At 43.2% G+C, this 17,457-nt stretch overlaps 1 protein-coding gene across 1 annotated transcript; it reads left to right on the top strand.

Moving 5' to 3' along the window:
- The first annotated feature begins 4,713 nt into the window (after positions 1–4,713).
- LOC143282259 (uncharacterized) lies at positions 4,714–5,391 on the top strand. Its single transcript, XM_076587859.1, has one exon. It carries the CDS (start codon positions 4,714–4,716, stop codon positions 5,389–5,391), a length of 678 nt encoding a protein of 225 aa, XP_076443974.1.
- Positions 5,392–17,457: the final 12,066 nt, after the last annotated feature.

Below are 17,457 nucleotides of genomic sequence, written 5' to 3'. Positions count from 1 at the left end.
CCTCGGAGATTGGATGTCTGCACCTTCTAAACTATCTATGGGACTGCCACAAGGGTCCCCGCTCTCTCCTGTCCTCTACAATGTCTACACGAAGGGCCTTGCAGACTTAAACAACAATGGAATAGCTCGGGTTCATACTCTTGCGGATGATGGCCTGGTCTTCAAAACTTCGAAAGATTCTCAAGAAAGAACTAAAGCCGTCCAGAAACAACTGAACAACATTGCTCAATAGTGCAAGGACACAGGATCTTCCATCAATCCAGCAAAAGCTCAAACGTTGCTGTGCAACCTCAACATCAAAACCGTGAGCAAATCACCACCACCTGTGTCATTCGACAGAATTCAGATCGAGAAAAGCGAATGCCTACACTACCTAGGAATACAGTTCGACAGGACGCTGACCTTCAGAAAACATACGGAAGATACTGTTCTCAAATGCAAAAAGGAACTTTCAGTCTTAAAAGCAATGGCAAACAAAGGTATTGAACAACGCCACCTCTTCCTGCTATACCAATCACTCGTCCTCAGTGTGATCGACTTCGGACTTGGGCTAACAACACCGTCTCAAAGCAACCTCCTAAAATTAGAAGGAGTTCAAAATGAAGCTATGAGACTGATCCTTGGAACAACAAAAGACACGCCCACGGAAACCATGTGATACCTGTTTAACCTTCCTTCAGTGCAGGCCAGAAACAAGTTAAAACAGGTTAAGACCTACTTCAGAGCATTAGAAAACCCTCAAAACCCACTGCATGACGCAGTCAAGGAACAAAAGGCAGTCGTCTAGGATGAGGAAGATCATGGATGGGGCAATCAGAAGACACAATCCAGCTAGTATGCCGACTACAAGACCTGAAAGAAACAAAAGAATGGGAGAAAAACCCCGAAAACCTCAATCATGTATTCAACACAGCCATTTAACGCACTCTAGGAAGACATTGTCGGGAATGGCCAGAGGGCAAAACTGATGCGGAAGTGAAGCTACTCATAGAAGAAAACAGTAAAGAAAAGGACATCATCATATATAAAGATGGCTCAGTCACCAAAGGACAATCCGGTTGGGGATTCACTGCGAAACAAAATGGAACAAGAGAGGCAAGGCCTTCAAGACTCACTTGTGATACACTTTTTTTAAAAGATCTAATCGTTAAAATGTGTTCTGTATTTGTTATTATAAAGCTTTGGGTTAAAAAAAAAAAAAAAAAGTCCTAACCAGATTCGAACCCTGCGTGTTCGGGTGAGAAGAAACTGTCTTACCCATTACACTATCGTGGCTCCTTAACTGACGTTCTAAAATTTAATATTTGAACATACTTTTCTGTAAAGGGCGATAAATCAATTGCGATATTTGCAGTGAGAACGCTGTTTAAATCATATTTTTCTGGTGTGTCTTGGGCATTCAAAAAAATCTTTAAGGGCAATAAAAATTTCATTTTAAGTCCGCGGTAAAGGAGACGTGGCTATCGCCACAGTCACACTGCAACATTTAGCCGTTTTCTCTAGATCTAGATAGATGTACAAGTTTAGTTACACCCGCCGGGAATGTAGTACGACACGGTCGATTCAATTTGTCTTTAATGTTCATTCTGGCTTTATAGTTTTAAAGTTGATATGAAAATTTAGTATTTTGTTAAACTAATAACATGTAGAGCCAAGTACAAGTACTTCTAAACATCGTATGAAGTGAAAAGGACTTCATTTTGAGAAAAGTCAAGACTGGAAATTTTTTCGTTTCATCAATTCAAGGGTATCAACTCGCATGGTTTACAATTTTTAACTGTGAGTTCCGACTGATTCTGTGGATATTTTTATGGCAGTTTGGGGCATAATCCAGTAAGTGATGAGGCGTTCACAAATCTTTCTCTGAATAAATATTCAACGGTCTCCTTCTCCAACTTTCCATCACATGTTATCGTGTATTGTCCATTGAATATAGGATTGAAAGGGCAGGTCAACAACTTGAAACAAAATGGCGTCGTTCGCGTTCGCGAAGAATATGAGCACGTGCTTTGTATGTTAAAAAGATGATGAGACAGTGCAGACACTGCTTGGGGAAATAAAGGTGACCCACCAGCCGAATGACATTAGGCGTCTTGGCAGTCTACGTACGGACAAAGTGGGAGAAAATGAATCAAAGAAAACAAGGCCACTCCGTCTGACCTTTGTCTCAGAAGCAGCAAGAGATGAGACACTGAAAGCTTTTCATCAGGCCAGAAAGCAAGCAGAACAGAAGAACAACAGTGAAAAACTGGTAGCAAAAATCTGAGTCAGGAAAGATTTGACACCACAAGAGAGAACGGAAGAGGAGGCCCTCTACCAGATGATGAGACAAAAAAGGGAGGAGTCAAAAAAGGAAGGGGATCAAATAGCCCACTGGATTCGACGCAAAGGCCAAGTGGTCAACGTGGGGAAATATCCCAAGGCCCAAGAGGGCGAGGGGCGAGGCAGTTAAAGAAGACAAACAGAAGAGATGTACATAGTTTTATAAAAGTTTCTTGAGTTTCTAAACTAGAATCTTCATCTTTTTCTGGTTTTAACCAAAGCTGCAAGTGTTTATACAGCAATGTAGACACTTTGAAAACAAAGAAGCCTGAACTAGAAGCACTCGTGAGGCTACACAAACCTGGCATAATCGGAATTGTAGAGTTGAAACCGAAACACTCAAGATTTAAGGTTCAAGAGTGTGAATTGAAACTGGAAGGATATGAAATGTTTCATAACCTAGACAAGGACGAGGATAGGAGAGGCATCTGCCTGTATGTTCTCAAAGATCTGAATCCATCAGTTTTCTATGTGGACAACGACTTCGAAGAATCAGTATTTGCTGAATGCAAATTATCAGAAGGAAAGAATCTACTTGTGGGCCTAGTGTACCGAAACCCGAACAGCAGTCCAGAGAACACAGAAAAGCTGAACACTCTAATGCAAATGGCTTCAGAGGCTGCTGCTCAGGGAGATCTACTCATAATGGGAGATCTCAACTTCCCAGAAATTGACTGGTCACGAGAAATCAGCACTGCAAGCGCAAATCATGTGGCAACACATTTCGTGAAAGCGACACGTGACGCCTTTCTCATGCAACACCAGAAGGATCCCACGCGCTATAGAGAGGGTCAGAAGGCCAATGTTTTGGACCTTATCCTGAGAAATAGAGACAATCTAGTTGAAGACATCACAGTAGCACCAAGCCTAGGCACAAGCGACCATGTAACTCTGATCGCCTCCTTAGACATGGAGTACAGACCACCGCCAAACAAACCACGTCTCAACTACCACAGGACAGACTATGACCTGCTACGAACAACACTTCAAGCGCATGACTGGGAAAAGGAACTGGAGGACCTAGATGTTGATGAAACCTGGGAGAAAATCAAGGCCAACATCAATTCTGCTGTGGAGCTGGCAGTGCCCCAGACTATGTCAGGCAATCAACAGCGCAAAAAATGGATGGACAAAGGCACTCTCACCACAGTACGAAGGAAGCACCAGCTGTGTCGTCGTTGGTTACAAACAAAAAACGGCCTAGACTATGTTGCTTACACGAGGGCAGGCAATAAGGCGCAACGCGACTGCAGGAAGGCAAAGAGGAGATTGGAGATGAATGTCGCTGCCGACGCCAAGCGCAATCCAAAGACCTTCTGGTCTTATGTCAAAGCAAAAACTTCCTCAAAGACAGGGGTGGGGGATCTGAAGAAAGAAGCTGGAGAAAAGACAAAGGCGGACCAAGAGAAAGCTGAGGTTATGAACAACTACTTTCAGAGTGTCTTCACCCAAGAGGATGATGGCCCTCTGCCGCAGCCACCACACTCCCACTTCAGTGAGCCTATAGAAGACTTCTACATCACGGCAGAGAGCGTCAAGAAGATACTGGAAAACCTGAACCCCAATAAGGCAGCAGGACCTGACAACATAAGCCCCAGGATTCTTGCCAAGACAGCTGATATCCTTGCAATCCCCGTCTCCATCCTCTTCAGGCGATCACTCAAATCCGCCCAAGTACCCCAAGACTGGAAGTCAGCCCAGGTTACTCCCATCTTTAAGAAGGGTAGCAGACTGCTGGCGTCGAACTACCGACCTGTGAGCCTCACCTGTGTGATATGCAAGGCCATGGAAACTCTGATCCATGATCAAGTGATTAGTCATCTCCAGAGAAATGCACTCATCAGCAGACACCAGCATGGATTCGTTAAAGGCCGCTCCTGTACCACCCAGCTATTGGATGTGCTTGACCTCTCGACGGAAATCATTGACGATGAAGGAAGCGTGGATGCCATTTATATGGATTTCATGAAGGCCTTTGACACTGTGCCTCATCGTCGTCTTCTGACCAAACTAGAAGCACATCGAGTCCAGGGAAAGGTCTTGGGGTGGATCCAGGGGTTCCTTGCGGGAAGACAGCAGTGGATGGTGGTCAACGGGGCACGATCCAAGGAAGCAGCAGTGACAAGCGGCATCCCTCAGAGCTCTGTGATTGGCCCAATGCTTTTTGTCATCTATATTAACGACCTGCCATCAGTATGCTCCAGCGAGGTTCGCCTCTTCGCAGATGACGCGAAGATCTTTAACCGCAGTGACCAACCAAATGCAGCTTCTATCCTGCAGGAAGACTTGAACCGGCTCCAACAGTGGTCAGACGACTGGATGCTCCGCTTCCACCCTGATAAGTGCAGCGTTCACAAACTGGGAAACAAGAAATCCACTGGAAGGTAGTCCATGAGAGGAACGAGAAACGGCGAAGACTGCATCATTAAATTAGAGGAACATGAAGTGGAGAAAGATTTGGGAGTATTTGTCGACAGTAAACTGACTTTCAAAGAACATGTGGCAAAAACAACCGCCAAAGCCAATACAGTTGTCGGAATAATACGCCGAACTTTCGACTTCCTCGATGATAACCTCTTCATGAACCTGTACAAAAGCCTTGTTCGCCCGATTCTGGAATACGGTCACTCCGTATATCAACCATATCACAAGACCCTCTGCAGCGACATAGAGGATGTCCAGCGTCGCGCCACCAAGCAGCTGCCAACCGTTCGAGACCTGCCCTACCCTGAACGTCTGCGTCACCTCCGCCTACCAAGCCTAGAGCACCGTCGCAACAGAGGAGACATGATTGACACTTATAAGTACATGCACGGGCTCTACGACGTGGATAGGCCAAGGTTAGAACCAGCCACCAGCCACAACACCTGGGGACACAGCCTCAGGATAAAGAAAAAACACTGTAGGTTGAATGTCCACAGCAGCTCCTTTTCACAAAGAGTCGTGAACTCATGGAATAATCTGCCGGACAGTGTTGTGACCGCCCCTACCCTAAACTGCTTCAAATCCAGGCTGGACGCGCACTGGCAACAGTTGCCTAGTGTGTACGAACCATCCTGCCTGCAGTAACTCAGCTACAGTGCTGCTTGCCACGCATGCCACAAACCAGTGCTGTAGCCACCAAGGAGAGGCGAACTAGCCTGAAGAAGGCTTCAACGCCCAAAAGTTCAAGGTTCAAGGTTCAAGGTTTAAATATGTGTACGCAATTGATTTTTGCCCATGACCTTCAGGGCTCAGCCAATAGATCTATAAAGTCCACTCGTCGTATTGATTTTAGTATTTTCCGAGAAAGACCACTTGGGCGAATAAACATAGTGAAAGTCCTGTAAACCGAGAGTAAAATACACAAGCTTTTTATGTATTGAGTATAATTTCAAAATGTAATGTTTAAGATGAGAAAGATAAGTCCCTTAGCATTAATTACAGAGTAATTTCCCTTTTTTACAATCTGCACCAAAACGTTTGCAAAATAAACAAAACTTCCATGCTTAGCAAAAGAAGTTCCTGTTTGAACCAAAAAAAATGATAATAATGACTGCTCTTGTTGTTGTGTCAGAATATCAGATCAAAGTGCCAAGTTTAGAGAATTAAAAAAAAAATGAATATAACAGTAAATGCAGTGTGCATATAATTTGGCTTCTTTTTTATTTTTTTGTGCCCATCCCAGACGTGCAATATTGTTTTAAACAAGATGACTAAAAAGAACTGAATTTTTCCTATTTTTATGCCTAATTTGGTGTCAACTGACAAAGTATTTGCAGAGAAAATGTCAATGTTAAAGTTTACCACGGACACACACACACACACATAGACACACACAGACACACAGACACACACACACACACACACACACACACAACCGAACACCGGGTTAAAACATAGACTCACTTTGTTTACAAAGTGAGTTAAAAACAATTAGGGAAGAGAATGCTGCCTACAAAGTGCACAACCTCCAGCCAAACGATGGAAGTTGAAGCTGTGACACATGCTCTCCAGTGGCTACCATCCATCCATATGCCCGGAAACCAACATGCCATGATTCTAACTGACTCAATGAACCTCATACAGAAAATTGAAAGTGGAATGGGAAGCCCAGAGTGGTATGAGGCAATGAGCAACTTTCAGATTCAAAAACTTACATGGTTATACTGCCCGGGACATGCAGGTGTTAAAGGAAATGAGCGAGCTGACAGACTTGCTGGAAACGCAACAACAATGAGCGGCCTACCTCTGGGAAAATCGGAAATCCTCAGAAAAGTCAGAGTATACCAAAAAGAGCAGGTACAAGGCCATCACACCATCGATTTCCTCAAAGAAATAAAGGTAGAGAGAGGGAGCGCCGTAAGTCTAACATGAAAGGTTGAGCACGATACTTTGCAAATCAAACAAATATCGGCATCATTTCCACACCAACATTGCGCAAATATCTTCAAAACTGAACAGAGTCTCTGTAGGCTTTTCCAAATACAATAGACTGAGCAACAAGCTAGACGCCACGTTCCTGGCATCAGAGATCTTTTCCCACCCCTCTTGCGGCCAATCAGTCGCAGCCTCTGTGCGTGTGTGTATGCATGTGTGTGTGTGTGTGTGTGTGTGTGTGTGTGTGTGTGTGTCTGTGTCTGTGTGTGACTGTGTGTTTGTGTGCGTGTGTGCGTGCGCGAGTGTGTAAGTGTAGATATGTGTCAGGAGAGCTCTGTGCACGTGTGTGTGTGTGTGTGTGTGTGTGTGTGTGTGTGTGTGGAGGACGAGATGTGTGTATGTATGCATGTCTGTACTGCGGGAGCAATGGAATATTGGAACGTGCGGTGTTCATATATATATATATATATATATATATATATATATATATATATATATGTATATCGGGTATCCCAAAAAAGTGAACAACTTTTTGACAAGTATTATCTCAGTGATAGAAAACCCGATTCACCGATTCAATTGAAAAGTTTTACACAGTACCCTTAAGGTATCATCAACAAGTCTGCAAAATATCTAAAAGTTCGGACGCAAGTTATGCGAGTATTGTCAAATTCAAAACAGCATGTAAAAAAATCCAATATCAGAGGTGTGCAATGTGACCTTCATCATGTTCATGCCAGCTGCCAGGTGTTGGCATCTGTCAATCAGTGTCAGTCTAAAAATAGCCTGTCTGGGTGTCAAGTCTATTGATTTTTTTTCTTTTTTTTTTCTTTCTTTTTTTTTTTTTTTTTTTTTGTCGTCTGTATCCAAAATCAGTTCTGTCCAAAGTTTCAGTTTGGAAAGATCAACCATGCCTTTGAGTGAAAGTGATAAGGTTACCATTGAAAACTGTTTCGAGGAGAAAGGCTGGGGTGGAAGAAGGATCGTAAATGAATTTCCAGGCAAGGCGTGGAGTCATGTCACTGTAAATAGACTTATCGCTAAAATACACACTACAAGGTCAGTAGCACGTAAAATTGGCAGTGGGAGACCCAAGACTGCATGTTCGGAGGAGAACAAGGACCGTGTTGTGGAACTGATTCAATCCCAGGAGGAGAACCCATGGACCCACAAATCTCTTAATCTCTTGGAGAAGTTGCAAGCGATTTACAAGTGAGCAAGTCTTCTGTGCAAAGAATGGCGAAAAAACCGGAGCTGAAGCCTTCCAAGAGGATACGGGTATCAAAGAGGGACCAAAATGTTAGAGGGAAAAGAAAAACTCGCTGCCGTAACTTGAAAGACCACTACTCGGCCACTGATGTGAAAAGGATCATTTTCACAGACGAGAAAGACTTTACGTTAGAGATAGCTAAAAATCGCCAAAACGATCGCGTTTATGTGAAACAAAAACGAAACGAAACGAAACGAAATTTTATTTCACCAGGGTAATGAGATACGCAAGTACACATGCTTTTTTCCACCCAGCCATGGACAAAAACAATCCCAAACAAACAAAAACAAACAAATAAAAAACCGCAAATATCAAGCATAAGAAAAAAAAGGGGAAACATCAAGTACTAGATCGAGAAAAAAAACAAAGAAAAAAAGAAAGGTGGAGGATGGGAGGGGGTTGTTGGTGTGTGGGGGAGGGGGGAATAATCCATCGACAACAAACAAAATTACATACATACTCACGCACTCGAGGGGAAAAAAATGTTACCAAGGGAGATAAAAAAAACAAAAAACAAAAAAAAACAACGTCAGGCATGATATACTACTCACACACAGACAAACTAGGACATCAGTAAGACACCAAACATTATCAGAAAAAACACAATAAAACAGTCACAGTTATTGACTTGAAGAGAATAAATCAGATATTGTGGTGTGTTACCTACATTCTTATAAAGGAAAGTTTTGTAAGCTGATTTAAATGAGCTGATACTGCTTTTATTTTTAATAGATCCTGGTAAGGAGTTCCAAAGTGTCCCCCCTGAGTATGCCAGACTAGTTTTAAACAGATCGATTGTTGTTGTTGTTTTTATGATTTTGTTTCTATACCTGGACTGATTCAAGGGGAACCGTGCGGGGTTAGTGAAGGAGTAAATCCATTTGCATGCCTTTTCAGCCATCTCGCCTCTGTCATGAGACTTCTAGATTTTCAAAAAGATAACGGTTTCAGCTGGAGTGTCCTGGAAAGGAAAAAACAAACATTCATTTTGTTGACACTGATAGAGCCAAGGTTAATAGTGAAAGCAACATTCAGTTATTGGATGATAATCTTCTCCCGGATTGTAGGCGTCTTTATCCTAGAAACAGTTACGTGTTTCAGCAAGATGGGGCTCTTTCACACAAAAGTAGGGTAACCCAGGCCCATCTGGAGGAGGCTACACCAGAATTCATCAAGAAGGATGAATGGCCTCCACAAAGTCCTGACTGTAACCCAATGGATTTTGCCACATGGGACTCTCTGAAGGAGAAAGTTTACCGGGGAGTGAGAGACAAATTGACCGAGCAGGCGTTAAAGGACAGGATAATTATGTCATGGGGGGAGATATCGGTGGAAGAAATACGTAAAAGCATTTCTGCTTGGAAGAAACGGCTTCGTTTTGTCGTGGAGGAAGATGGAGGCCACATTGAGCATCAACTGAAGCAAGTGAGTTTTCCTCTGATATGGGATTTTTTGACATGCTGTTTTGAATTTGACAATACTCGCATAATTTGCGACCGAACTTTTAGATATTTTGCAGACTTGTTGATGATATTTGTCCTTTTTTTTCTTTTTTTCTCTAGGCCTGACAGCGCGTTGGGTTACGCTGCTGGGCAGGCATCTGCTTGGCAGATGTGGTGTAGCGTATATGGATTTGACCGAACGCAGTGACGCCTCCTTGAGCTACTGATACCGATACTCTCAGGAACTCATTCTATGTGAATGCCATCAGCCTGTCCACATGGAACATGCTCAAACACACGCGCATGCGCGAGCGCGCGCAAGCGCACACACACACACACACACACCGTTGGAGAGCTTGTTTTCGCCCGCAACACTTTCAAGACGTATCATAACTTTTTTTTATGAATGCGCATCTCGAAATATCCGAAAAGTCTGTGACTGAGGCGAACATGAAATCTCCCGGTCTTATTAAGATCTCCTCAGTGGTCATTGTCCAGTGGTGGTCAGTGCCCTCAGGGAGAAAGGATAGTGTTGGAGGTAACAACATTATCATCATTCCTGGCAGCTGAAGAAAGCCCCAGTCTTTATCCCTCAGCAATCATTTAATAAGACGGGTTTTATTCTTCACTGCTGTTCCTTCGCCGTTGTGTGTTGCTACGAGCGTTGGTCGATCCCATGTAATCCGTGGGTTGGAGACAGACTCATCTGGATCAGGATGTTGTGGACAGTTGATGATGTCTGTTTGAATTCATCCCGTCTGTGTTTGACCCTCTGGCTGCTGGGGATCGTTGGGGGGGGGGGGGGGGGGGGGGGGTGGGGGGTGGAGAGGGAGGAGGGCATGTGCTTGTGGTGGTGGTTGTGTGTGTGTGTGTGTGTGTGTGTGTGTGTGTGTGTGTGTGCGCGCGTGTGTGTGCTTAGCAGGCAGAGAGAGATAGTGTTTAAATGTATGTGTGTATATGTGTTTGTGTGCGCGCGTGTGCATGCGATGTGTGTTTGGTCACGGCATAGGACCTGAGTTTGCATAGCTCCTCTCTACAGTCTGTGTTGATTCTAACTGGTTCAAATTTCACCCTCCTAGAGGGGGGAAAGGGGGGGGGGAGGTGGTTTCTAGCTAGAATAGAAGGTGCCTCTAAAGAGGGGCGGGGTGGGGGAAGGGGGGGGGGGTAAATTCCAATATGGGGGGTGGGGGTGGGGTTCAGTTTTGACCAGCTGAAGTATACCCCCAGTGTTCATTTCAAGCCAGTGTATATACAACCCGCAGTTAATCTAGGCCAGCAGGATGGGTTGTTTTTTGTTTGTTTGTTGTTGTTGTTGTTTTTGTTTGTTTTTGTTTTTTTTATTTTTTGTGGGTTTTTGTTGTTGTTGTTATTGTTGTTGTTGTTTTTGTTTGTTGTTGGTTTTGTTTGTTTGTTTGTTGTTGTTGTTTTGTTTGTTTTTGTTTGTTTGTTTGTTTTTTAGGGTGTTGGGGGGGGGGGGGGGGTTCTGCCCCATCATCTGCACCGCTTCAGTGGCATCACTCCCACGCCGCTCATTCCAAGTCCCCCATACACAACCACACCCAGCTTCGTGTGTCCCAGACCTAGTTGTCGGCAGACCACTTGGAACCATCGATGCTAGGTCGCCAGGAGGCCACACACCAGAGGAGACCCTGCACTGCTGGGCTAGCAAGATTTGACCCGGTAGTAAAAACGACACTGGCAAAGGAACAATTATTCAGATTATCAATGGTCAGACAGTTTTTGTCATCATCGCCATCAACAATTCAGATTATCAATAGTCAGACAGTTTTTGTCATCATCGCATTTCACGTGTCTGTAAGTTGAGAATCGGGCTGCGTCAATTAAAAACTCAGACGTGATGAGTTAACAGCGTGGATGAATTTGAGTATGACACCTCATTATCTGTAAAATTTCAAATACTTTCGTGGAAACAGAAAATATTACTTATATGAATGCATTGATAAGACGGGATTTTTATAAGAATAATAATTTCCACCATAGAAATGCAATCACCGGAATTGATGAGAATAAATATTCACGCTGATAGAAACGTGCAGTCAGAGACGTGTGTCTGGATTTCTTTGTTCGTTCTCTCACACATGTTAAACCCACACGACAGAGATTTATCTCTACCAAAACCCACCACCACAGTTGATAAAGTTAAGGTGGACAAACACACACACACACACACACACACACACACACACACACACACGCACGCACGCACGCACACACACACACACACACACACACACACACACACACAGAGTTAAGGTGGACACACACACACACACACAGACACAAAGTTAAGGTGAACACTCCAGATTCAACATGTCGCTTTAGAGCTGTCTTCCACTTCCTGCAGAGTCTCTGATTCAAAGAAAACAATGTTGTCTCAACTTGTGGCAAGTGTGACTAATACAACTAAATATCGTTCATCTTGTGTTTCTCTGTTTGCCATTGTTCCTTAAAGCCTGAACCGGACTATAAATGGCGGGCGATTTGAATCAAGCCAGTTTCTCACCAGAGTCTGACACTGTGACGTCGGTGAAGGTTTATTCAAAATAAAAGCCTAATAAAGCTACGGTTTGGCTTCATTTATGGCAGAGAGCGAGATTTGCCTAGCAGCTTCCAATCTAGACCTGAATTGACTTTGGAAAGTACAAATGTGTCAGCTACACGTAATACAAAATTTGAATGCAGAGAAAAGGGGCGGAGCTAGAGCCGTTTGTGTTTGCGCTAGACGTGTCTGTCAGATAAAAATAGCACCAGCACGTGGTACTGTCCGGTGAGAATTGGAAAGCATGCAGACAGCCCCTCGACGTTGGCAACCGTAAACGACCACATTGTTTGTAAAACATGCAAACGGAGAGAAATATGACGATCTACTAACCTTTCTTGGACTGGAATGATCACATAAACAGCCGGCGAGTGACCTCCACAAAAACTGTGATTGACGCTCGTAACCCCCGGCGCCAGTCTGAAGTGAGAGTGCTGGAGAGGAAGCAGTTTCGGTTTTGGGAGCAGGTGTGGCAGGAGTACACGGATATCTTTCTCCGCTAACAGTGAGTCGGTCTTTGTTTTGCTTTCACCTCCCGCATGTTTACATTTCTACCGGACACGTGCTCGCGCTTTTTATAGATAAACTCCGCCCCTTTCCCTTTTATGCATAGGCTCTAGTGCGCATGCGCAACCGAAACCTTGCTCTCTGGAGTTAAGACTTTAACACGAACGACATGCTGACGCTGTGATAAATCATTTTAACCCATTTGCGCCGAAAATTTAGATCTTAATGAAAATGCCTTTGAAGTGTTGCATTTATTCATCAGAAATGCTTTTTTTTAAGATCTATTCTTATTTCATGAGATGATATGTAATATGTATGATGTGCGTCCTGTACATGGGACGCCAGGGCTGAATGGCCAGGGGGCTTTACCACACATGCAGATATGGAGAAATGTGCTTTCTGTTCAAAACAACTGGGTTCATTCTGATGATTTAAGAAGAAAATAAAACCACATGTAAAATCTCTGGTGGATGAAGGATAGTTACTCTTGCAGTTTTTGGAGAAAAAAAAAGAATCAGATAACTGTTTTCTGTTCATAAATGTCAGCTCTCTTCTGAATAATCAACAAATTGAGCAGAACTAGATGAAAATAATAACACCCATCACAGTTTGCTCGTATTCATGTCAGTGTCACCACTACATATCTAGGAGGAGGGTGGCAGAATGGCCAAGATGCTTATCCGTTAACACAGTGTCCATGTGGGTCTGGGTTCCATCACCAGTCTCGCACTTTCTCCCAAATTTGACTGGAACATCAAACTGAGCTTCTAGTCATTCAGATGAAGTAGTGTAGCGTATATGGTGTTGCGGCAGACGATAGTTATGAACAATGAACTATTTGAGACAACGCGACAGACGATAGTTGTGAACAATGAACTATTTGAGACAAAGCGGCAGACGATAGTTGTGAAGTACTGACAAAAACCCCAAACCAATCAGGCATATATATTTTTTTTTTTTAAACCCATAAGTTTCCAGGGAAAAAAGGAAGAAAAACTGTTTTAGATATTGTCCATGCCAGCATTTTATATTATTACATACCAATAAAAATTTGCAGCAGAAACGAAATATAAGATCATCATTGTGAACCTGCCATCACTTTGTCAGTTCGCCTCTCATTAGGTCACAATGGTTGTCATGCTGGAAACATCGTGGAGGAAATCACAATTTGTCATTATCAATGTCCACCAGCACCCCTTCATTCACGATTGTTTATGCCTCCAAGTTTGCTTCTGATAACCGCTGATTTTGGTGTCCGTTATATGGGACGGCTAATATGGGTTTATAAAAAGAGCAAAACTAAAAAGTATGGATAAGATTGGATCTTTTTATTCCTTTCAGGTTCTTTCGGACAGACTGGAGTTACTTTACAATGCATGTAAAGCAGACGGACTCACTCTACCTCACATGAAATGGATTAGTTCTTTTGGTTTCTTGTCGTTTAGCAGAGACTGGGATATATATCCTCCTCCACTGTCTTCTTCTTCTTCCCATTCTTCTTCTTTTTTTCTTTCTTTCTTTTATCTTTCTTGTTTTCTTCTTCTTCTTCTTCTTCTTCTTCTTCTTCTTCTTCTTCTTCTTCTTCTGTCTTGATAATCATTCTAGACGTGTATTTTACTTTGCCTATATCCTGTCTCGTCTCAGCCATTGCTCGATTATCTGGGGTAAATGTCCTCCTTCTACATTAAAGCCGCTTTGCTCTTTACAAAAAAAAGTGCCATTAACATGATTAGCCATGTAAATACCACAGGCGGATCTGTGCACAATATGTACAAAGAACTTCAAATATTACCTGTTCATCTACTTATTAGATATAACATATTGATTCTTATGCATAAGATTGTTCACAACGCATGCCCACAATATTACAGAGCTATTGTCCAAAAGCCTAAAATTGATTTATTTAAGACGAGTCTCTCATTTAATAGAAGCACAGAATGGAACATGCTTGCAAAGACATGTCGTCAAATTCCAGCCATGTCTCTCTTTAAAACTAACATAAAAATATTTCTATTCGATACATTTGATGAACCTACTCGCGGTATTTTGCAAATGCTTGCTTGTACTCAGTCCACTAGCTGTCATGCCATGATGAATGAAAAATTGAATGTATGTGTGATCGTGCTAGCAAATGAACAGTAAGCGTGTGTGTGTTTGAGTGTGTGGGCGTGAATGTGTACGTATGTCTTTGTTTGATTGTTTTATAATTGTGTGTGTGTGTGTGTGTGTGTGTGTGTGTGTGTGTGTGTGTGTGTGTGTGTGTGTGTGTTTAAGAACGTACGAGCATGATAATGTACCAATTGTTCTTTTCATCGCTTTGTTACCTTTAATGGACTATTCCAGTTACTATTCTTATTCATCGTTCTAATTATCTTATTTTATTTCTTAATTTCTATGTTTTATGTCTTGTTTATTTTTATGTTTTGTGTCGTTAAATGGGCAGAATCGTAAAAAGGCCTTTACTGCGCCTAATTCTTTACCCACTAAAGATTCAATCAATCAATCTTCTTCTTCTTCTTCTTCTTCTTCTTCTTCTTCTTCTTCTTCATGAAGCCAGGTTCTGGCTGAGAGTTTCCTGAGGGATCACCTGGCTTCCTGACGTCTCTCGCCAGCCTGCAACTGCCGCCAAGACAAATGGAATGGGCATCGGTGAGTCTGTCTGAAGTGTTGCTGTATCTGTGAGTCTGTCTGAAGTGTTGCTGTATCTGTGAGCCTGTCTGAAGTGTTGCTGTATCTATGAGTCTGTCTGAAGTGTTGCTGTATCTGTGAGTCAGTATGAAGGGGTGCTGTATCGGTTAGTCTGTCTGAAGTGCTGTTGTATCTGTGAGTCTGTCTGAAGTGTTGCTGTATCTGTGAGTCTGTCTGAAGTGTTGCTGTATCTGTGAGTCTGTCTGAAGTGTTGCTGTATCTGTGAGCCTGTCTGAAGTGTTGCTGTATCGGTGAGTCTGTCTGAAGTGTTGCTGTATCGGTGAGCCTGTCTGAAGTGTTGCTGTATCGGTGAGCCTATCTGAAGTGTTGTATCTGTGAGTCTGTATGAAGGGTTGCTGTATCTGTGAGTCTGTCTGAAGTGTTGTATCTGTGAGCCTGTCTGAAGTGTTGCTGTATCGGAGAGCCTATCTGAAGTGTTGTATCTGTGAGTCTGTCTGAAGTGCTGTTGTATCTGTGAGTCTGTCTGAAGTGTTGCTGTATCTGTGAGTCTGTCTGAAGTGTTGCTGTATCTGTGAGTCTGTCTGAAGTGTTGCTGTATCGGTTAGTCTGTCTGAAGTGTTGTTATATCTGTGAGTCTGTCTGAAGTGTTGCTGTATCTGTGAGTCTGTCTGAAGTGTTGCTGTATCTGTGAGCCTGTCTGAAGTGTTGCTGTATCGGTGAGTCTGTCTGAAGTGTTGCTGTATCTGTGAGCCTGTCTGAAGTGTTGCTGTATCTGTGAGCCTGTCTGAAGTGTTGCTGTATCTGTGAGCCTGTCTGAAGTGTTGCTGTATCTGTGAGCCTGTCTGAAGTGTTGCTGTATCTGTGAGTCTGTTGTGAGTCTGTCTGAAGTGTTGCTGTATCGGTGAGTCTCTCTGAAGTGTTGCTGCATCGGTTAGCCTGTCTGAAGTGTTGATGTATCTGTGAGCCTGTCTGAAGTGTTGCTGTATCTGTGAGCCTGTCTGAAGTGTTGTTGTATCTGTAAGCCTGTCTGAAGTGTTGCTGTATCTGTGAGCCTGTCTGAAGTGTTGCTGTATCTGTGAGCCTGTCTGAAGTGTTGAATCTGTGAGCCTGTCTGAAGTGTTGCTGTATCTGTGAGCCTGTCTGAAGTGTTGCTGTATCTGTGAGCCTGTCTGAAGTGTTGCTGTATCTGTGAGTCTGTCTGAAGTGTTGTTGTATCTGTGAGTCTGTCTGAAGTGTTGCTGTATCGGTGAGCCTATCTGAAGTGTTGTATCTGTGAGTCTGTCTGAAGTGTTGTTGTATCTGTGAGTCTGTCTGAAGTGTTGCTGTATCTGTGAGTCTGTCTGAAGTGTTGCTGTATCTGTGAGTCTGTCTGAAGTGTTGCTGTATCGGTTAGTCTGTCTGAAGTGTTGTTATATCTGTGAGTCTGTCTGAAGTGTTGCTGTATCTGTGAGTCTGTCTGAAGTGTTGCTGTATCTGTGAGTCTGTCTGAAGTGTTGCTGTATCTGTGAGCCTGTCTGAAGTGTTGCTGTATCGGTGAGTCTGTCTGAAGTGTTGCTGTATCTGTGAGCCTGTCTGAAGTGTTGCTGTATCTGTGAGCCTGTCTGAAGTGTTGTATCTGTGAGCCTGTCTGAAGTGTTGTATCTGTGAGCCTGTCTGAAGTGTTGCTGTATCTGTAAGTCTGTCTGAAGTGTTGCTGTATCTGTGAGTCTGTCTGAAGTGTTGCTGTATCTGTGAGCCTGTCTGAAGTGTTGCTGTATCTGTGAGTCTGTCTGAAGTGTTGCTGTATCTGTGAGCCTGTCTGAAGTGTTGCTGTATCTATGTCTGTCTGAAGTGTTGCTGTATCTGTGAGCCTGTCTGAAGTGTTGTATCTGTGAGCCTGTCTGAAGTGTTGTATCTGTGAGCCTGTCTGACGTGTTGTTGTATCTGTGAGTCTGTGTGAAGTGTTGTTGTATCTGTGAGCCTGTCTGAAGTGTTGCTGTATCTGTGAGCCTGTCTGAAGTGTTGCTGTATCTGTGTCTGTATGTTGTGGGGGTGTACGTTTTCCATCTTCCTCTTTCTGCTCCTCCTGCCCCTCGTTGTTGTTGTTGTTGTTCTTCTTCTTCTTCTTCTGCTTCTTCGAGCAGAGAAATTGCCAAGTATCAAAATGTATTTTCCATGCGATCAAAAGGAGAAACCATCTACTCAGACATAATTAAGTAAAATGTCAGGTCCATGATCAGTATAATATTGTGTGATAGCTTTTCAAGTATTATAATACCCCTTCCCAAACCCACCCCGAGTCCCCTGGTTTTGAATTGTGGTCTATAGCCAAAGTTCATTAAAACATATTCGTTCGTCTGTTCGTTCTC

Source organism: Babylonia areolata, chromosome 5, assembly GCF_041734735.1.
Source record: "Babylonia areolata isolate BAREFJ2019XMU chromosome 5, ASM4173473v1, whole genome shotgun sequence".
NCBI lineage: Eukaryota > Metazoa > Mollusca > Gastropoda > Neogastropoda > Buccinidae > Babylonia > Babylonia areolata.
The sequence above is the reverse complement of the archived record's forward strand: the minus strand, read 5'-3'. Positions and strand labels throughout refer to the sequence as shown.

What these genes read in the sequence shown, in the direction of transcription:
- LOC143282259 (XM_076587859.1), top strand. Translation starts at nt 4,714, where the DNA reads ATGAGAGGAACGAGAAACGGCGAAGACTGCATCATTAAATTAGAGGAA.